Source organism: Rosa rugosa, chromosome 5 (assembly GCF_958449725.1).
Source record: "Rosa rugosa chromosome 5, drRosRugo1.1, whole genome shotgun sequence".
NCBI lineage: Eukaryota > Viridiplantae > Streptophyta > Magnoliopsida > Rosales > Rosaceae > Rosa > Rosa rugosa.
In genome coordinates this window covers 24,210,134-24,232,623 of record NC_084824.1, presented here as the reverse complement: position 1 = coordinate 24,232,623, position 22,490 = coordinate 24,210,134, and the positions used below count along the sequence as shown (strand labels likewise).

Below are 22,490 nucleotides of genomic sequence, written 5' to 3'. Positions count from 1 at the left end.
CTATTGCCTTTTGTTTCCCCGCCTGAACAGAGGCTATCCTGCTCCAGGTAGTTTGCTGCAAAACACACTCAGGAATAAGAGCGGGAAAATCAACACAAGGAAAAAGAATGGTGAAGAAAGACAAAAACTTACTGTTGCCCTAGGCTCGTGGATTTGTATCCCTGGACGCAATAAGCGAGAAGGTAGAATAGGTCGCGGGGGTTGTGCTGCAGGGTTGGAGAAGCACTCAAGAATCTTGCTGTCCTCCGGACCAGGACTACTCATGCCACGAAAGATCAGGACGAAGAGTTCGTCATGTGGCAGGTCCCAACAGTTCACGGACACTTCTTTCCACCAATCAACATAATCATCGTCGACATCGTTGAGGGGGTACAGCGCTCTGACCCAAGGGGGAATCACTATCAAAGTAAACTGACTCTGAAAGGGGGCAGACCCAAGTGGGGCTAATCTCCGCCAAGAGGTGTAGTAATTGGCAGAATCAACCAGAGGCCAGGGTACCAACTGGGCCAACCCAAATTGGCGAGCAAAATGGTTAGGGGCATAGAGCTCATAACTTACGCGTTCAGTGGCAAGACGAATATCCAAGCAGGAGATGGCGCGACGAAAGGCCAGGAAGGCTCTTTCGCTATGATCCCGTCCACTGGGCAGAAAGCCATCATCAAGGGGAGGAGGGAATCGCCTAGAAAGGACTATTTTTGGGTCCGGCATCTCTCCCAGCAAGTACAAGTAAATAAAACACTCGGAGTAGGGTGGAGCTCGATACCTTACGTTGCGGCAAAGCCAGTTCCCCAAAAGGGAATCAACTGGAGGTTCCTTTGGAATATCACCGCGACGGAAGAGAGGGAAATAAATCTGCAGCCAAAAGGCAAGGATCCAGAAGGGGCCACTAATTTCGGTATCAAATGGGCGCATTACGGCTCTATAAAGGGAGCGATATAACGCACCCAATACAGGTTGCCCAAGGCCAACGCAAATACCATTGTAGAGAGCAGTGGCCAGAGAATTCCAAGGTCCAGTAGGTTTGTTGGAAGAAGTGCAAAAGATAAATTTGCAAAGCCAGAATTCCAGGAATGCGATACCTCCTGTATGGTCACGCCGGGTGCAGTAATATTCGCGCCAGGATGGGTAGGATCTGCTGTGATGCCCTCGACCAGCCATATCCATTCTCAAAGAAAATTGAGTGCCATCAAACTGACCATGCACATAGGGGTCAAAGTCAATGGGCAACCCCGTGATGGTAAGAACATCCAGCAGAGTTATGCTCATCTGCCCAAACCGGAAATCGAATGTATTGCTGGAGGTGTTCCAGAAGCAAAGAGCGGCAGCTAGCGGTGCAGGGCTAGTATTATTGGGAAGACAGAAGCATAGATCGATGGTTTGGGTGATACCCACCGCATCCCATCGGGCCAAATCTCTCGCTCGGTTCTCCTGATACCAAATATTTTCCTCGGGAGCGACGGTAGGCCAGTAGCCCACTTTCCTCCTTGGTCCCCAACTGCTAAAATCACCAGGCACCTGCCGAAGAGCCGCTATGGGACGGCGGATGGGAAGCCCATAATAGGCCATAGCATCATCTGGCAAACGATCACGAGGTGTGGGACCCAGACTCGCTTGACTATCACCGCCACCAAAGCCCATCAGTCGACTTCTCTCCTCTCCGTTCTGACTTCTACATCGAACACTCATGTTAGTTCGCCAGGCGAATGCGGCTTTCTCAGTGATTTCATCTGCCTGATCGATAACGAATGGTTTCTTGGATGCCATTTCTAGGTCGCAAGGAATACTTCTCCAATACGCTTTGATTTATAGCTCAAATATGTTTGGAGATTAATTTATTAGCTGGGCCAGTGAGTGGCCCTAGTTGATAATTAATGAGTCATTATTCCATCTTGAGAATCGCATCTAAGGCGACAGTGAAGATACTTCTCCAATACGCTTTGATTTATAGCTCAAATATGTTTGGAGATTAATTTATTAGCTGGGCCAGTGAGTGGCCCTAGTTGATAATTAATGAGTCATTATTCCATCTTGAGAATCGCATCTAAGGCGACAGTGAAGATACTTCTCCAATACGCTTTGATTTATTGCTCAAATATGTTTGGAGATTAATTTATTAGCTGGGCCAGTGAGTGGCCCTAGTTGATAATTAATGAGTCATTATTCCATCTTGAGAATCGCATCTAAGGCGACAGTGAAGATATTCCACCTTTTCCTATCACCGCAGGGCCAGCATAGTGGCCTGATGTTTTTTAAAACATGATTAAAACCGATGCGGTTTTAGATGCTAAAGTTGCAGCAAAATATGGTGGTTTCAATTGATCACACGTCATGATGACGATAACCATGATCCAATCTTCCTCTTTGGCATAAGACTCGCGAAGGATTAAATGAAAGCAAACAGTTTGCTATTTTGCATCTTATTTCGCCAAGTACTATAGGCCTTGATCTAGCCAGGAAAGCGGCTCCAACACCTACATTTGAAAAAATCAACAGAGAGCCAGCAAACAAGGCAGATACTTGTTGCTATACACATGGCGAAGCTACCACCAAGGAAGAGAAGGATCCTCATTCGCGATCAAAAGCAGTCTCCTTCGCATGGGGGGCACGCAAAAGTTTTGATTGCCTACAACCTGCCCAAGTTTCGCTAGATCCATGGGGGGCAATAAAGTTGGCAAAGGAAGCGTCAGTTCATGACAAAGGCAATTCAATAGTGGCATTCAAGCTTTATGGCCTATTTAGAGGCCTATATGGAAACAGTCAAGCCAATACAAGTGGCTTTGGAGCAACGACATTATAAGAGGAGTGCTGATTCAAGACCTCTTCAGTCAAGACGAGGACCTTTGACTTCGAGGTCTGGGGGGCAATGTTTGGACCCAAAATGAACATTTTGGCCTGACAAGGCACGTCTTGGAGAAATTGAGCCAATATCAGTGGCTCAAGCTATATATTGTCGACAAGCTCGAAATATATATTTAGAGGCTAAATAAAGCCTACTATGGAAGTATGACAAGTCAACTTTAGCATATTTTCCTACTTCGGCTAGGAAAAACCGAGCTAGACAAGGAAGGAGGGGTGGCAGACTAACCAAATGAAATCGAAATGTGCTGAAACTTTCCAGATCCATTCTAGACAGCCCAAGGATCATTTCTTATGAAGAGTGCAAGAACTTTTGTTGAGTGGAAGGCCTTCAAACAATCAGCCCAATTTTCTACAGAAGCAAAACTGGAAAACTGGACCTGTAAGAGGTCCAGCAGCATTTTCGGCCCAACCACATGGAATAAAAATCTGAAATTTTACCAGGGTGATCTACACTCATAGTGGAACATTTCATATGAAGAAGTCGAAGGAATATAATGAAGTCTTGTTGGAGAAATAATTGAAGGAATAAAGGGGCAGAAACTGACCTAAAACCAGCTCAATATTCACATGTTCATGTTTCCTACCCACATGAAGAAAGCTAGATGCTTTTCTTCTTTTCCTTGGATATATTTTTCAAGACAATCTCTTTAATAGATCATCATCACTTCCATGTTGTTGCACCTTCATGCCTTGCTTTCATTTCATCATTTCTCTATCTTTTCCATATTTTACAAATCACTTTCATATTCCACTTTCATTATTTTTCTTCCACTCATCATTTCACTCTTCTTTTTCTTCCCTATATAAACACCTTCTCTTCTCATTCTAAAAGACACATTCACAACACAACAACAACATCTCTAAGATGATCTAAGTTCTCTCTAGAGCAAACCTCTCTAAGAGCAACTCCTCTCCTTCTCTTTCTCTTAGCGGTGATCACACTCCTAGTCCTAGTCTTTTCAGAAGCCGACTTTCAGTGCCACCAAACCCTCTGTCAACGTGCTTCGGTCCTAGTCTCCTCGGGAGCCGACGGTAGTGCCGCGACCACAACGGTTACAGAACCAGCCAAGCAAGGGTAACGCCCTAGCAACCCAGCCAAGCTAAAGTCACGCTTTAGCAAGATCTCAACATTTCCCGGTGATGTCGCTCTGCTCGATCTACAATATTGAGTATCGATTGTGTTAACAAGAAGAAAGCTCAGCAAAAGTCCTCGCCACGAGGCACAAAGAATCCCACGACGAGGTTGGTGCTCTCCTCGTCCACAATTGCTTGAAAGAAGTCAGGTCAAGGGACACCCCCGACGACCGCACCCGAACGGTGCTGGCACGCCTGCGCAAGAAAAGAGACTGTTGACCAGCTGCAGCAAAATTGGAGCCAAACAAGCGTAGTCAACTGTCTTTGAGCCTCAGCCTTCTCCTTGCGCTCCTCCTCACGTTCTCTGTTTGCCTTATGAAGATCCGCCAGTGCTAGCTCGTACATAGTGATGAGATCTTGGCCCGGCGGGCGGCTGCTGCTTGGATTTGCCTCAATGCCGGGGTTGGCCGGGGTTGTGAATAGTGCGCGGTTAACGCCTACCGCTGGGTCGGAGGGTTGGGGAATGGCGGAATAGTATGCCTGCTCTTCAGCGTTTCCCCCGCTACCGTTAGTCATGGTGATTGTGGTGGGATGATCTTTTGTTCAAGGATTCCCACAGACGACGCCAATGTTAATGTCTACAAGTTCGGCGGTAGCTGAATCTTTGTTAACGTTGATCCGGTGGGCGGATCGATACTTGTGATGCTCTCAAAGCTTCCGCTACCTGTCAAATAAAATACAAAGGGCGTCAGAGGGAGACCGCGCTGGGCGGTCTTCAACTCTCCGATGCCTAAGTTAGTCAATGTATTTATGTTGACAAAGTAACAGTAGGTAAGTATTGAATGCGTAATTAATGAGGAGAGAGGAGAGAACCTTTTATAGGTAAGGAGGCTGACCTCCTCCTTGTTTTCGATGTGGGACTGATGTGCTTCAGTTCCCAGCTTCAGGAGCTTCTGATGCTATCTTGGCACGGCGCATCGGCGGTGATCTGGGGGTGATCCGACGCTGAGGTTGTAGCCCGCCTGGCGGTGTACCTGTATGTCATTCCTTTGGTTGGAATTAGTACCTTTGGCGGTACAATGAGCGTGGCCCATTATAGCTAATTATGCTTGCAAATGTACATGTATGTACAACATCAATACTAGTCAATGAAATAAGTCTACCACAAATACACCATGAAATAGTTCAAGGGATGCTCTAAAGAAAATAGCAAGAGATGAGGAATTAAAACGGTAGTCCCTACCATCAAGCCCAAATCCTTGCTCCCTACCACCTAATTAATTTGAGTCAAACAAGATAGAACTAACCTGGTTCACGAAGGAATAAAGACTCGGCCCATAACAACTTTATCTTCCCTGCATTCAAGCTGTATCACCACTTCCATACGACCTTTAACGACTGGAACCATCACTAGCCCATGAGTCGAACAGGCTCTGCGAGCAGTAAAGTCATCGCCCAAGAGTTTCATTGCTACCCAATCAAGATCGTAGCACCACACAACATTACCACGAAGACTTCGCAATTAAGAAGGACAATGCCACCAACGAGAAGAGAGGTGTTGACAATTCAAAAACTGTACAATCAAAGAGGCACGGCAAGGAAAATAGCTTTGCCTATAAAGCCCCACAAAACCCGTCGTCCAACAGTAAATGTAGACCTTCCATTCATATCCAGACCAAACTCGATCTTTGGAGACAAACCCCCACAGGATCATGTTCACCCTTGCCCATTAGACTCAACGTTGGGGACTCACTACTAGACGCATGTGAAAGAAACTTACTACCGCTTCTTTAAGCAAGGATTGGGTTCATTTATGTCAATGTGGATGCTAAGTAAATTTGTGTATTAGTTGTGACTGGAATATAATTGTTTGTCTAAAAATGCAGTCTTTATTACTCGTTGGCATCTATAAGCAAAATTCACATTTCAAGTGTAAAGGATGTTATTCTTAGCTGCAAATTGAGTTAATTCATGCACAATTTCTATTGCAATAGCGAGACACAAACGAGTAAAATAGGAGAAAATGTCTTAAAAGCATTTTTAATCCATCCTACGTATGGCCATCTACAATTATGGTCTTATGAGTTTAAAGAATCAAATTCAAAACTACTTATGCATTCGACTCCAACAGGCCCGCCCTTAGTGCTGGGCAACCAAGGCGACAGCCCAGGGCCGCAAATGAAATGGGGCACCAATTATAAAAGCCCAATGTACATATTAGTGTATAAATGTGTTCGCTATGAGGTCATTTTTGGAATGATAAAGGGAAAAAAATGATATGAAAAACTAAAAAAATCAAGGAGGTTGTAATTAATTAGAATTAAAGTTAGGATCTCTCTCCCAGATAATTTTTCTCTTTCTTTGCAACATGACCAATGTCTTTCTCTCTTCCATATAACAAGAAGACAATTTCTCTTTTCTCAACTTTCCCTCCACATCTCTCTCAATCCATCTTCTCTCACAAGCACATCGAGTCATTGCCGCATATTTCTTCCCTATGGTTCTCTTCTGTGTTTTTTTTCTTCCTTTTCTTTATTGTTTCATCTGTAAAAATTAGGGTTTTTTAAATAATAAAAAAATGTATGTCTTCTACTTTTCTAGACTCCAATAGAGAATGAGAAAGAGATCATGCATTTTTTTTTAATAAGTTCGGTTAACCTTCAATACTAATGCATGTTTTGTTTATGATTTTGCTGAGTTTTGCAGTAGGGGTTTTTATTGGTTGTTGGAATTTTGACATTTTCATTTTCGGTGCATTTGGATGAGAAAATTATAAAATTCGTAGGAATTTATAAATGATGGAATCTTTAACTTCATCAATCTAAAATTTCATTAATTGCAATTTCTATTGTTTGGTTGCATCTATTTAGGATTTGAAATGTGTAATAAATTAAGAAATTTTAAAACAAATAAAAAGATAAAATAGAAAAAAGTCTTGTTTTGGAAATAAAAATTGAATACTGCAAAGGAATTCATAAATGACACATATTTTGGTGGAAATTGAAGTGAGGAATTTAAATAACGAATTCCTTCGTTTTTTTCCACAGAGAAATTTAAAACTTCCAATCTGATAATGCCAAACGAGAGAATTGACTTTTAGGAATTATGAAATCCTCACTTTCAATTAAATTCCATCATTTTTTTCCTAATCCAAACACACTCTGAAAGATGTTTTTTTTTTTTTTTGTAATTTCATTTCAGTTAAGAAAGAAACATCATTTCTTTTGTGTAGTTGTGTTAATCTTCAAAAAATTCTGAAATTAGAATATATATAGACTTTGTTGCTCTCTTGACAAATTTTGAAGAAAAAAAAGGACTTATATTTGAGTTTATCAATATACAAATATGGGGCCTAAAAATAATTCTGGCCCAAGGCCTTGAAAGACTCTGGACCGGCCCTGGACTCCAAAATGATGTGATTATAATTTAGCTCTAGTAAAATTGTAATCCAATGGAACCATAAACAACTATCTTCTTTTCATCACAAATAATTACTAGCATCTCCTTCTCTTTTATCAGCGATCCATCAATATTCAATTTAAACTCTCCTAATGAAGGAGGGTGTTAATGCTTCTATCATTCCTTCACTTATTTTCCCATAAATTAACTCAGTCAACTCTATACATTCATCATATATGAACATAGCAGTTTGCATAAGAGGCATGGACATTAATTTTTTCTTTTTTCTTTTTTATGCACCTTCAAATTTTGGTCATATCAGATTTTCCAAGTGAAAATAAACAATTAATTCAACATGAACTTGTAAACGTGTGTTTTTCTAGAGAATTTGAATTCTCTCTGATATAATAATAAAAAAATATCACAACAACCCTTTTTAATTGCCCTTTTCTTGGAGCACAATCTCGATTGACGGTTTCAAGGGGAGGGGGGATGTTACTTTATCCAGCCTCATATACTAGCACTTTTTTTTTTGTCTAGCTAGTTCAAGTTTTTCCAACCTAATCTATGCTCTTTCTTATGAAACCACCATCCATCTCAGCGCTCTCTTTCACTTAAGAGCACTCACGAACTGCAACTTTTTTCCATTAGTGATAGTAGTTATTTTTGAATTAAATTAGTAGTGTCATGGCATCTATAGCGATTAAGCCATGTGACAAGGTGAAGGTTGGGATCCCTTTTGCGAGAACTCATATATATTTCATTCTAAGATAAATAAATGTACATCCAAAATTCTATCGTAGATATTCGGCGGAGTTTCACCTTTATATGATGATAGCACAAAGATCTGGATGAGAACAATGAATTGGTGCACATATCAGTTTGCATTTTTGTTCTTCTTTTATGATTTGGTCTTCTAGAGTCTAAGCCCTTTATTATATTCCTTGTGGACTGTAGTTGTCTTCTATTTAAATTTGACACCATATAGACTTTGCACAATCAGTTAGGCTCATTTGAATAATACATTTCACATTTAATGATTAAAAAAATGGTTAATTTCCTTCTTAAATAGTCAACTAACTAACATGATCTATAACTTCCTTAAAGCATGGCCCTTTTCCGAGTCAAAAGAATCGATATAGCTTATTTGATTTTTTTTTCTTTGTTTTTCTGTTTAACCTTTAAATTTAGATCTTCCACGACTGATTCATTCAACACCCACCAATTAAGGATCTCTAAGTACTTTATCTTATTTGGAATTGAATCTTCTTCTTTTTTTATGTATAAACTCTTCCATTGGTTGCATTTCTCATAAGATAAACACTCAGTACCTCTCAGTTCATCAAGTGACAGTATGAGCAACCTAACTCAGTCGACTACCCTTCCTCAGCAAAACAACCAAGATGAAAGGGGAAATGAACAAGCTGGTGATAAAACTATAAGCCAGCAACAAATTGATGCATCAAACTGGCTCCCGATAACTGCTGATAGGAATGCAAAATGGTATTATTCGGCTTTCCACAATGTTACGGCGACTGTTGGTGCCGGAATTCTAGGGTTACCATATGCAATGTCACAACTTGGTTGGATTCCAGGAATCACAGCTATTGCTCTTTCTTGGTTGATCACCTTCTACTCGTTCTGGCAACTTGTGGAATTGCATGAGAGTGTGCCCGGAAAGCGATTCGATCGTTACCCAGAACTAGGGCAGCATTGTTTCGGACCCAAACTGGGGTATTGGATTATCATGCCACAACAAACTACTGTCCAAGTGGCTTCAGGCATTGTGTATTGCGTCACCGGTGGCAAATCATTGAAGAAAGTCTTTGAACTTCTCATTCCGGCATGGGGTGATATTAGAACAACTTACTTCATCCTTTTCTTTATTTGCTTGCAATTTGTGATATCTCAATCTCCAAATTTCAATTCTTTAAAGGGAGTTTCTCTGTTGGCTGCGGTCATGTCTTGTGGTTATTCTTTAATAGCATTTGTGGCATCAACAATCCAAGGTACGAAACATCATGAGAATATGAGCTATGGAGTTCGATCTTCTACAACTGCTGGTCAAGTCTTTGATATCTTGAATGGGTGTGGAACAATAGCATTTGCTTTTGCAGGACATAGTGTATCTCTAGAAATTCAAGCTACAATTCCTTCAACTCCAGAGAAACCATCAAAATATGCTATGTGGAAAGGTGTTGTGGTAGCTTATGTTATTGTAGCATTTTGCTATATCCCGGTTGCAGTGTCTGGTTACTGGGCTTATGGCCGTCTTGTAGAGGATGATGTTCTCATATCACTAGATAAGCCTGCATGGCTAATTGCAGCGGCTAACTTTATGGTGTTTCTTCATGTTATTGGAAGCTACCAAGTTTTCAGTATGCCCGTGTTTGACCAGATCGAGCAATATTTGGTAGAAAATCGGGGTTTTACCCCTGGACGACCTTTGCGGATCATTGCTCGTAGTTTATATGTAGCCGCAGCAGGGTTTGTTGCAATGTGCATTCCATTTTTTGGAGGCTTATTAGGATTATTTGGAGGCTTGGTATTCTCCTCTATATCGTTTTATATGCCTTGTGTTATGTGGCTTATCACCCAAAAACCAAAAACATTTAGCTTTCATTGGCTTACTTCATGGGTATGCATTGTTATGGGCGTCCTGCTGGCAGTTCTTTCACCAATAGGAGGGGCACGTACAATTTACATGCAAGCCAAAACTTACCGTTTCTTTTCTTAGTACACTTACAAACTGATTTTTGTTATTGTTTTCTTAGAACAGAGTAGATACTCTGTAAGAGTGCGTTTAAGTATAAAATTTCCATGTACTTCTCTTTTTGAGATTTATGTAGTTTGTTTTTAGTTATTTTTAATAAAAAAGAAAACTCATTCTTTGTTCGAGCTATTTGTTGAAGAACAATGATTAGTTATTGAATTGAGTTAATCTTAAAAAAAAAACAAAAATAATATAAAAAGACTTAAACTTTGCATTTGTTGTGCAAAATCTCCCTCAACTAAAGCATGATCTCATGTTTCTTCCGATTTTTTACACTTGGGACATAACGCTGATACGTTTAGATTACACCTAAAAAGGTTGGTAGCGCATTCAAAAAAAAAAAAGGGTAGTGCATGGTAGGATATCTTGTTAGACACATTAAACCAATTTTTTTTTCAATACATCTAAACCCCAATCATCATTGGCACTTTCACTTACACATGCTTCTTATGTCTGAAATCAACTGCAATATGACAATGTTGGGCACTATGTATAACCTTTAGTATTTTAATGTCAATCTAATTTATCTTATGATGATGTCTTCCTAGTTAGATTGGTCGTATTGCATCAACACCATCTAGATAAAAGTACTATATGATGAATGTCTTGTTCCAATTACCTCATACTTAGGTCAATAAATAAACTTTGATGTCTTCCTAGTTAGATTGGTCGTATTGCATCAACACCATCTAGATAAAAGTACTATGTGATGAATGTCTTGTTCCAATTACCTTATACTTAGGTCAATAAATAAACTTTGATATTTATACCTCTAAATGTCTTAATTTGTTCTTGTTAACACACTTCATGTGTTATTTTATATACATTTTCTAATCTAAATTGTCCTAATTATGTTCCTATTACTTTAAAATTTATTTTCATCTTCTCAATCATGGACAATATATGAATTTATGTAATAATTATAGTAGGTTATACCTCCTTCATTAGCTTCAAAGATTGTTATCAAAGTAGTTTCTTTCTCTGAACCAAACATTGTTTTTGTTCATACCACATGCATATAGAGCACAAAGCCAAATAGCCCACCAGAAACCACCTCTAGGCTGCTAGAGACACGCCGAAGCCCCCACAGCTGAGTAGGACAAGTTGCCCGCATTCATGTTGACAAGAACCACCTCCAGTGGGCAGCAAAACATGGATGCAGAACAGCCCCCAGGTCGGCTTCAAGACTTGCTCATCATGTGGAAAGGAGCACACCCTCCCACATTGAAGCCTCAAGGGCACAATGCCTAACATTAACTATACATACAGGTAGATACTTTCAAATCAAGTATGTCAAAACTGTACCTTCTCCGTACTGTTACTCTATCTTTATCTCACATTAATACTGATTTAGACATCTGAGAGTTATAGGCCGCCAACCCTGGTCTACCCCTGACCCCTCTTTATCTTGACATGTCCCACAGTGGAAGGTACTCATCCCATGATTCTCTAAATGGAGGAATCCTGATACCAACAGAAACAGTTTTCAAAGCCCACATTCCTCTTTTTACATCTCCTTAATTGGCTTTAGCGTCGTTAGAAAGTTATACCTTTTATGTTCTTAAACCACGTTGGAAGGTTATGATTCGAGAGCTTGAGCCATCAAGTCCAGCTGCAGGCACTACTTAGGTTGGGCAACATTGGCCAAGGGAGAAGTTGCTTGAGTACATAAAAGAGGGCACAAGTACATAAAATTAGTCGATAATAGTTGAATTTACTCGAACAGTTGATATATTAAAGAAACTTGACTAATAAAATACAGCTTAATTTGTTAGTCAAGCTGCAGGCACTACTTAGGTTGGGCAACGTTGGCCAAGGGAGAAGTTGCTTGAGTACATAAAAGAGGACACAAGTAAATAAAATTGGTCGATAATAGCTGAATTTACTCGAACAGTTGATATATTAAAGAAACTTGACTAATAAAATACAGCTTTCCTATGGATAATTTAAATAAAGGGCACAAGTAATTTATAATGTAAATATCAAGGGAAAATGAAAGTCTAGAATGAGATCTCTCCCCCCCCCCCCACGGTAGTAAACCTTAGGGTTTGATACGCCAATCTTATTGGTCCGCATTGTTGGTTTTCGTGGTATTTGGCCGTCGAATCCTCAGTACTCAAAGATAGGTGTTGCACCCATCTCTCACCTTGTTTGACGTAGATCAAATCGGGTTCATGTAGTTCTCAGTGAGGATGATCGACAGTGGTGGCTTGCTGGTTTGGGAGGCTGTGTTAGAATTTGGGATCCCAGTTCTAACCTCTTATCCTCCTGACTGCGCGTGCAGGTAGTCTATCTCAAAGGTGCTTTGTCTAGTTCATGGTGGTGGCGTTGTTGTTCCCCTAGCTGAGTTTTTGGTTGGCGCTCGCATTGCATCGATTGTTGGGCTTCGAGTTATGTCTAGATTCCAAGCCAATCCTTGCTACAAATCTTGATTTGCAGCACCATTCTAGTTTGTTTTCGAGTCAGTCGCATTATCTGTGACAGTGAAGGCGGGTTCGAAAGCTGGGCCTGTACGGTTGTACCTGTGCTCTTGGTGGGCTTATGCGGGTTGTGGTACATCGCCCCATACATTATTGGATATGTATTTTGAATCTATGAGGATTACACAAGAAATCTAGGTTCTGATGTTTTGGGACCTTGACTTTTGGTTCAGGTTACGAATTAATAGGGGTTCTTGCTTGATATTGTCTTCTCTAATCCCTAATATTGTCAAGTTACTGGTTACTTAATGCTTCATTTTATGGTGATATTATTTTGGGTTGCTTTAGGGTAGCCTAGACATGGCTCAATATTTACGTAGCCCGCGATGGTGAGTCGTGATGTAATGTTACATACATTTTAATGGATTGACACCCACTCCTTTTAAAAAAGAAAAAAAGAAGGAAAAATAAATTTTAACTTTAGATACTTATGTGTTACTGTTTTGGCTATGGAATATACAAACTATTGTTTTTTCATGACTGTTTGTATTATTTTTCAACATCTTTTGTACTTAAGATCAAAATAAGCCGAGCTTGTTCTACCATTAAGCTAAGTTGCGCTGAGCCACGTTTGAGATTGGAAAAAATCAATCAAATTAAGTTGAGCTTGAGATTAAAAAAAATAAATTCAATTTTGAGTCGAGTTCAAGCTTGTTTCAAAAAGGGTTAAATACTGTTTACTCCATGAACTTTTACCCAAAAAACACTTCAGTCTCTGTCCTTCTAATTTCACACGTTTACTCCTTGTACTCTCAATTTTGGACCAATAGGTCTATTCCATTACTCTCCGTCCAAAAACTCTGTCAATTTGCTGACGTGACAATCATTTAGCGTCAAAATGTCCATTTTACCATCACTTATTCTTTATTTATTTTTTTTTTCTATTTTTTTTTTCTTTTTCTGTTTTCTCTTCTTCTTCCAGTTGCTCTCTCTTTTTCTTCTGCTTATCGCCCCTAACCAAAACCAAACCAGCCCACACTGCTCAAAACCCACCTAGCCCCAAAGCACCAAAGTCTCGAGGAAGGTCGCCGTAGCAGGTTAGACCTCCGGAGCTTCTCCGATTTAATTTATTTCAGAGCTCTTTGATCAAGAAGATCGATATGCATCTCGATCGATGTGGGACATGGAGGAACCGGATCTCAGGGTCGAATCCCAGTGTCGTCTTTGCTCAGCCGCCATCGGAAAATAGCCCCAAGCCCACCGGCCGATTAATCGCTAGAAAACACTTGTTGACCACCGAGAGGAAGTAGCTCCACCTCCACCGCCTCCATCCCCACCTTCGACCACTCTGCCTCACCCTTTCTGACGCCGAGACCGCCGACCTCACCTACAAAGATCCACCCGAATCAATTTCGAAGCTAAAAAAGAAGAAGAATTGAATCATCAGGGGCTCTATGTCGCTGAAGCTTCTGATGAGCATATGAACCATTTCATGGGCCTCCGAACGGTCTTCGAGGTGCCGGGTTTGCTTCTGAAGCAGGTCGATGTCGAGGCAGAAGAAGACTACTGTGGAGGTTTTGGTAAATGAATTGAAGAAGATTTGGGCATGGAATCCGGTTTTTGGTGCTTTGGGGCTAGGTGGGTTTTGGTAGAGGTGTGAGTGACCAATGTGGGTTGGTTTGGCTTTGGTTAGGGGCGATAAGCAGAAGAAAAAAAGAGAGCAATTGGAAGAAGAAGAGAAAACAGATAAAAATTAAAAAAAAAATAGAAAAAATAAATAAATAAAGAATAAGTGAGGGTAAAATGGACATTTTGATGCTAAATGATTGCCACGTCAGCAATTTGACAGAGTTTTTGGACGGAGAGTAACGAAATGGATCTATTGGTCCAAAATTGAGAGTACAAGGAATAAACGTGTGAAATTAGAAGGACAAAGACTGAAGTGTTTTTTGGGTAAAAGTTCAGGGAGTAAACAGTATTTAACTCTTAAAAAAAATATACGGCGGCAGAATTTAATCACCTTAGTATTCCGCTCAGTTCATTTGCATTCTTACTCGATAGAACATGTTCTTTTTTCTTTTTTTTTTGTTGTTGTTGTTGTTTTTTTTTTTTTTTTTTCATATTTGTTAAAATAACACTAAATACATAAAATATTTCATAGTAAAACAACAATATTTGAGCAATGTAATGGTAAATTAACATATTCCAAAAGATCTTCAAAAAACAAAATACTCCAAAACGGCAAAAAGTCAGTGTTTCCCACCTGGATCTCACACTTGAATGACAGATCCCATAAAATGACTTCTTTCACGTAGCACCCATAATGCTGTGGGCACCCAAAAGATGGTCATCCATAAGTTTGTAGAGCCCAATGCCAAAGCAACCAAATTAGCCTCTAAGAGCAAGTCCCCAAGACCTTCTAAGGAAGTGATAAACGTGAAAAATACATAGTCTAGTGATGAAGGGAAGCTCGGTGCAAATAAGGAACACATGGAGTGAATAAGGTGGAACCCCATTTTGGAGAAGATAAAAAATTCCAAACAGGCCGCCATTCGAACCCTCCTTCTTTCGGTTCTTTTCAAAAGAAACACGTCAACCAATGACTAGTCAAATCATTTGATAGATTGTTTAAAGTAAAAATAACAAGACTTTTAAACTCTCTATATTATGTTTATGTTCCGACCTCCCCACGTTACGAATCCTAGTTCCGCCCTTGCCGATCACATAGGGGGCATCGACGAATTCCAGGTATAAATTTTTTTAATTTACAATTTAAAATTATAATTTTATGTTTGGTAAATGAGAATTTAATTTAAACCGCAAATAGTGAGAAAGTGCTAAATACTTGTGAATCACGATGCAATAAACAAAGAGAGATTCACCGAAATTCTTAAAAATTCCTCCTAATACGGCTGTTTAAGGAAATAAATAATTATTTTAGGAACAAAATCCTATTCTAGCGTTGACCTTTACTTGGGCATCAAGGACAGCCGGTATTTCGTGATTGTAAGAACCCCTCAAGGTTAGAAACGTAAACACACACAGCGACGGTATCGAGGTCTCCCAAGAAACCCTAGATTTTTTGCCCCCCTCTCTCTCCCTATAAATACACCCCTATCGCTCCCAAACCTCTCACACTCTTCTACTCCTTTGCCTCTTGCTGCTGCGCTGCTTCAACTCAAGGCTCTTAGATCTCTGGTATATGCTTCTTCTTGCTCTTCTCTTTTTTTAGATCTCAGATTTATGTAGTTCTTAATCGATGCTTTTGAATCTGAGTTTTTGATTGGCTTTGTTTGAGTTCGTGCTGGTGCAGCAAAATTTAGTGTGTTTTTGAAAATTGATTTGAAGGATTTGATTGTGTTTTTGCTTAGCTTGCTATGAGCTAGATCGATTGTTATCTAATCATGTTTTTGAAGCTTTCTTTCTTTCTCGGATTTGTTGATTCGTTCTAGTTTAGCAGATGAAATATATGGATTGGATAGATGATTTTAAGTCATGGATGGTTCTTATGTTATTGATGCATGTTTTCTTTACTCAATTACTGGTTAATTAGATAATCTTGTTAGAAATTTGAAATAGTATGACGAACTGAATATGTGTAGTTTGCAAACTTTTTGGGATGTTATGAATTTCCGATATCAAAAGGTTGTCTGAATCACCTGTTCATACTGAATTTTTAATTAGTATTGTTGTATTGTTGATCTACTTGTATTTAATTCTATCTGTTCATATATTGGGATTCATGTTTGCTAGAATCTAACAGTTTGTTCTTTATTTTTTTATTGGTGCAGTTGAACTTAGCATATCATCATGGGTAAGGAGAAGTTTCACATCAACATTGTGGTCATTGGCCATGTCGACTCTGGGAAATCGACCACCACTGGTCATCTTATCTACAAGCTTGGAGGTATTGACAAGCGTGTGATTGAGAGGTTTGAGAAGGAAGCTGCTGAGATGAACAAAAGGTCATTCAAGTATGCCTGGGTGCTCGACAAGCTTAAGGCTGAGCGTGAGCGTGGTATTACCATTGATATTGCTTTGTGGAAGTTTGAGACCACAAAGTACTACTGCACTGTCATTGATGCTCCAGGGCATCGTGACTTTATTAAGAACATGATTACTGGAACTTCACAGGCTGACTGTGCTGTTCTCATCATTGATTCCACCACTGGTGGTTTTGAGGCTGGTATTTCTAAGGATGGGCAGACCCGTGAGCATGCTCTTCTTGCTTTCACCCTTGGTGTGAGGCAAATGATTTGCTGCTGTAACAAGGTAATAACAACTCACTTTATATCAATGATATTTTGTTGTATTATATTGATTATTCTATCTGATAGAGGGATGCTCTCATGGTGCAAATGCGTTGTTGGTTCTTATGGTTGGCATTTGAGGGCATTTACTTTGTCCCACACTATGTGCAGTATCCACTTTATTAGGAGAAGCTTGGATTTAAATTTTGGAGAGATTGCCTAGTGGTATAGTTCTGAATGAACTATTGAGGGTTCAATTCCCTCTCTCTCCCAAGTGTTATGTTGACTCTTCTATTTTGTGAAATATATCTGGTTGATGGCTATTATTGCTAAGCATGTCTTTTCAGGATATTTTTGCTATTACATCTTACTGTTTTTTGTTAAGAAACTTTACTGTTTTTTTTATTTTTGTTGACATTTTTTGTTTGTTCTGTATTTGATAAAAGCTTAGTGGCACCATTTTATTGTTTGTTCTCTTATTTTGTGCCACTTATTATTTTTGTTATACAATGTGTTGGATATGTATTCCTCATGGTGTTTTGTTTGTTTGTTGCTCCCTTGTAGATGGATGCTACTACTCCCAAGTACTCAAAGGCAAGGTACGATGAAATTGTGAAGGAAGTCTCATCCTATCTGAAGAAGGTTGGTTACAACCCTGACAAAATTGCCTTCGTTCCCATCTCTGGATTTGAGGGTGACAACATGATTGAGAGGTCCACCAACCTTGACTGGTACAAGGGTCCTACCCTTCTTGAAGCACTCGACCAGATCAACGAGCCAAAGAGGCCCTCAGACAAGCCCCTCCGTCTCCCACTGCAGGATGTCTACAAGATTGGTGGTATTGGAACTGTGCCAGTGGGTCGTGTTGAGACTGGACTTATCAAGCCTGGTATGGTTGTCACTTTTGGTCCAACTGGTCTGACCACTGAAGTTAAGTCTGTTGAGATGCATCACGAGGCTCTTCAGGAGGCTCTCCCTGGTGACAATGTCGGGTTCAATGTTAAGAATGTTGCTGTGAAGGATCTCAAGCGTGGTTTTGTTGCATCCAACTCCAAGGATGATCCTGCAAAGGAGGCTGCCAACTTCACATCCCAGGTCATCATCATGAACCACCCTGGACAGATTGGTAATGGTTATGCCCCAGTTCTTGATTGCCACACTTCTCACATTGCTGTGAAGTTCGGTGAAATCCTCACCAAGATTGACAGGAGGTCTGGTAAGGAACTTGAGAAGGAGCCCAAGTTTTTGAAGAATGGAGATTCTGGTATGGTTAAGATGCTTCCCACCAAGCCTATGGTTGTTGAGACCTTCTCTGAGTACCCACCCTTGGGACGTTTTGCTGTCCGTGACATGAGACAGACTGTTGCTGTTGGTGTTATCAAGAGCGTGGAGAAGAAGGACCCAAGTGGTGCTAAGGTCACCAAATCTGCTGCCAAGAAGAAGTGAATGGATCACAATGCAATTTTACCAGCTGAAGACATCTTATATTTAAGTTGTGTGTTTTTGAACCGTTTGGTTATTCTAGCTTTTAGTTTTCTCGCTTCTAGTTCTCTGTGTTTCTGCTTGTCCAGTCCTTGCACTCAGAATTGGGTGCTTGACAGGCGGTGGTGACCCAAATGTTCTAGTTGTGTCGTCTTTTCAATTTGTCAGAGTTTGAGACTATTTACTTTTGAAGCTTTTGTTGCTAAATGGATGATTTTTGTTTGGCTATATATTGTCCTTTATAGTTTGTTGTTATATACTCTGCTTATCTCTTGGCAATGTCCTCCATACGAAACTTGTGGATTTTCCTAAATCTCACTTGCTATTGCGAAGTGTGAGAAGCACAATAGTGAACTTTCAGCCATCGCTCAATCGGGCATCATAATTAGAGCTAACATGACTAACATGTTATGTAACGAATATGATGTACTTCGTAGTCATGTTATGTAACGAATATGATGTACTTCGCCAAAATTTAAGAATCGGTGTAGTTTTGCTATAATTTGCTGTTGTTATAGCTAGGCTCATACTATGAAATCAAGCCAGGACGCTTAAAGAAAAGTACAGTAAAATTTATCATACATCAAGCTAATCAGGACTCGAGGATAAGGAAAGAGAGAGTTTCACACAAATTCTGATCAGTATAACACTATGAAGAAGCATCTTGTTAATCATAGTCGTCGTCACTGGTGCCTTCATCAAAATTAATATAGCCTAGCTCATCGTCCACATAATAACCTTGAAAACCTCCAAAATGATTGGAAAATCTGAAGTCGCTAATACGAGATGCCAGATTCAGTATCTCATCGTTGACCCGAAAACAGGGACACTCACTGAGATGCAAAAGCACAAGCTGTTTGCAGCCGCGCAGCAATGTGATCAAACCATCTGGTCTAATCAAAGTGCTCCTCAGAATCAAGTACTTGATATTCGGCAATGAGTTAACAATCGCAGATGCAGCCTCTTCAGTAATATAAGCCTCATAAAAACATAAACCACGAAATTTCTTGCAGTACTTGCTGATTGGTAATAAAAATCTCTCAATATAATTGCAGCTTCCCAATAACAACAATGACCTCAAACTTGTCAAGCTGCCAACCAATTCAGGAACTACATCTGAATTCAACGCGTCTCTCGGCAAAGCCAAAGCCTTCAGGTCAGGACACCTAGAAAACACAAATGAGTTTCTTCATTAAGTAACTTGTACATGTAAACAAGTTCGCTAGACAAGAAAAGATCATTTGGGAAAATTCCAAATCAGATTTAAGAGTACCAAGATCAAGTAAGACACCAGCTTTTGGATTTGAAAAAAATAGTACTATGAAACGCATTGAAAGTTACAATACTAACACTTACGCATGTGCTACAGACTTTAGAGCAGCTTTTGGACAGTGGCGAGGTACCTTCAGAAACACGACATTTCCATTGCTCCGACGAAGGACAAACTCAACAAAAGCAGTAATAGATACGTGGCTTGATCCAAATCGATATGCTCCTATATATCTTCTTATTAAGGGATCAAAGTGATCAGGATAGAGCTCAATGGAATCACTAGGATAAATAAAAGAAAATATATTGTCCAAACGGTCAGCAAGATCAGATGGAATATCTGGAAAAATGAGATATTGCCAGCATGAAGGATCAAGGGTTGCTGTAAACCATGACTTGCACACGAAAGGCACATCGAATAGCAGTGACTCCATACCCACTCTTCTGAAAACATTCACCAAGCAGTCCCTTTCTAAGTCCTCCCATCTTCGTCTTACTTTACCCATCTAAAAGAAACAAAATGCAGCTATAAATGGATGAACATATAGAACCAGGCCTGAACTTTAGGTTAAGTTTGGAATAACTAAAAAGGGCCCCTTCTATACAGAAAATAGATGAATAACAACAACCAGTCAACCACCATAACGCTCTTATTCAGAGCGAGGTCCTAGACATTGATCTGAGAAAGAAAAAGTAATCTGTATGATCAGTAACAACTAATCTAAACAGAAAATTGTACAAATCTAAAACAATATGTAGAATCAATGGTTGGAAGTTGAAACTATTCATCTAAAACAATGCTACTAATATCATAACAATCCACATATGATAGAGACCCCAATATACAAAGAACATGAAATATAACAAGAACAGAGGGGTGATTACAATGCTCGGCTGACCCTTCTTCTTCTTCTCCTTCTCCTTCTTCCTCAGTGGTTCAGTGTTGCTCCTGTGCTTTGCAGATTCCACTTGGGGATGCTTGGTATTTGGCTTTGGATTCATTGCCTGCGTTTCTTTTGCTAATTCCTTTGGCATATTGCTCTCTTTATGCTAAACAAGGATTCAGTCTGTCAACTTCTAATTTCGGTTTCTGGAGCCATGGAAGTGAGAAACCCCAAATTTCAAGAGGGGATTTAGGCTGCGTTTGGGGGGAGGGGCTTTTTAGGTCCTGTGCTTATAAGCAAAGCACCATTAAGTGTTTGGTAAGGATGAAATGACGTGCTTTGCTTTAAAGCACGGGCTTTTTCAGAGCAAAAGCAGAAGCCGGCCAACCCGTGCTTTTGGAAGCAGAAGCGAGCACTGTAGCCGGGGTACACTGTAGTGAACAGTTTAATGAAACTTTCAAAATACCTAAAACTACCCTTGCTGCAGTGATCTCTCCCAATCACCCATACGAGTTCTCCTAGTTTCAAGGGAGGCAGAGGCAGGCCCAAGGTCCTCCAATGCCGGCCTCCAATTTCATGTTGGCTGTATCGCTCTCTTCCTCAAATCAGGCAAGTACGCCGACTCGTCTCGACTATCTCGCCTCTGAGGTTTGTCCTTGATCTCGTCTTCAGCGAGATTTGTCCTTAATCTCGCCTTCAGCTAAAGTTTTGATTTTTAAGGTGTTCTGGGGTTGATAGAGTGTTGGGAGCTAGGCAATCAAGGGATATGGGTTTTGGTTCTTAAAGCTGGACTTCTCGTATTACTTCGGCTCTGTTGTTTCTTTCTTTCTATGTTTTGTGTAATTCAGCTCAGTTTGATTGAAAATAAGTTTGCTTTTTGTTCGGTTTGGTTCTTTTTATCGAATTCAAACTTTGGGGTTTGTTGTGTAATGTGATTTTGTCTATTAAAATCAAGTTTGAGAAATGTCTGTGAGCACTGGTCGTTTTAAGTATGGTTATTGATAATTTGTTGAGGATGGGTCCATTTGTTTGAAATTTGGTGTTCTGATTCGTTACCTGTATTCCTTTTGTAAAATGGACCTGTATTCCTTCTGTAAACTGATGGTATTCAATATCTTTGGTTATCATGGTCTGAGTTTTCCCTAAAAACTTGAAGAATCAGCTATAGTAAGCATGTTCAATTCTGTGGTTGTAGCCAATAAACTAGCATAAGGGATTATTAAGATTCCTAAATCTTGATCCTTAGAAAAGATAATGAACAGCCTGGCCAGTCTTTACTGTATTAGATAAAGGTAATGAACAGCCTGGCCAGTTACCTGCAGACCTTGTTTTTATGATTGATGGGATGGAACAGAGGAAACAATGTGAAAGCTGTTAATTGAAAGCTTGAAATGTTTAAAATACACAATACCATACATTCAATTATTTGTTGGGACTGATTCGTATGCAGGAGTATCAGGAATTATTGTTATTAAACATATTGCAGATGGTACTAACTAAACATATTGTCTATTTCGATCACCAGCCACTAACATTAATGAAATCATCATGTGTCATTGCCTTGGTATCCATCATTGGTTCAAATCTTTTTTAATAGAATTAATCAAGAATGTTAGGCTTCTGTGACTATGCAATGCACTTATATCCTTATCTTTTCTGTCATACCACAAACCAAGCAAGTGCTGGAAAGATTACTGCCAAGCTTTTTGTTGCAATCTTGTTATTGCTGCAATCTTCTTATTGTTTGCTAGTTAGATACCAATCTTCTTACAGCCAATGCACTTGATATATATGTTGCTGCAGCTGGTATTAATTCAAAGTCATTAGGAGATCAAGCGGAATACCAAGCAATGCAGCAAGTTATATTATCTTTCATCATGTAAAACTTAGCTAGGAAACTTGAAATGTATGAATGCGATAACAATGTTCCTTAAATTCAGTATTTGATATATTGATGTATCACAATGCTTTTGGTACAAATATTGATATTGGTTTGCATTCAATTTGCTTTCCAATTGATTATTATTGTGCATTAGGTAAAATGAACTAAAAAACTAGAATTCGGTTGGCCAAAATTAAA

The 22,490-nt window shown here is 39.7% G+C and overlaps 3 protein-coding genes across 3 annotated transcripts; 2 read left to right on the top strand and 1 right to left on the bottom strand.

Annotated features, from left to right (window-relative positions):
• The first annotated feature begins 8,649 nt into the window (after nucleotides 1-8,649).
• On the top strand, nucleotides 8,650-10,230 carry LOC133712665 (lysine histidine transporter-like 5). The gene has a single exon (XM_062138777.1). The coding sequence runs from the start codon at nucleotides 8,687-8,689 to the stop codon at nucleotides 10,067-10,069; it is 1,383 nt and encodes a 460-aa protein (XP_061994761.1). The 5' UTR covers nucleotides 8,650-8,686; the 3' UTR covers nucleotides 10,070-10,230.
• A 5,334-nt stretch (nucleotides 10,231-15,564) lies between these two features.
• Nucleotides 15,565-18,512, top strand: LOC133712725 (elongation factor 1-alpha). Its single transcript, XM_062138826.1, has 3 exons — nucleotides 15,565-15,723; nucleotides 16,317-16,797; nucleotides 17,340-18,512. Exons 2-3 carry the CDS (start codon nucleotides 16,336-16,338, stop codon nucleotides 18,219-18,221), a joined length of 1,344 nt encoding a protein of 447 aa, XP_061994810.1. The 5' UTR covers nucleotides 15,565-15,723; nucleotides 16,317-16,335; the 3' UTR covers nucleotides 18,222-18,512.
• On the bottom strand, nucleotides 18,269-21,811 carry LOC133712726 (F-box protein FBW2-like). The gene is made up of 3 exons (XM_062138827.1): nucleotides 20,412-21,811; nucleotides 19,614-20,032; nucleotides 18,269-19,423 (listed from the first exon to the last, which is right to left on the bottom strand). Exons 1-3 carry the CDS (start codon nucleotides 20,559-20,561, stop codon nucleotides 18,925-18,927), a joined length of 1,068 nt encoding a protein of 355 aa, XP_061994811.1. The 5' UTR covers nucleotides 20,562-21,811; the 3' UTR covers nucleotides 18,269-18,924.
• Between the last annotated feature and the right edge of the window lie 679 nt (nucleotides 21,812-22,490).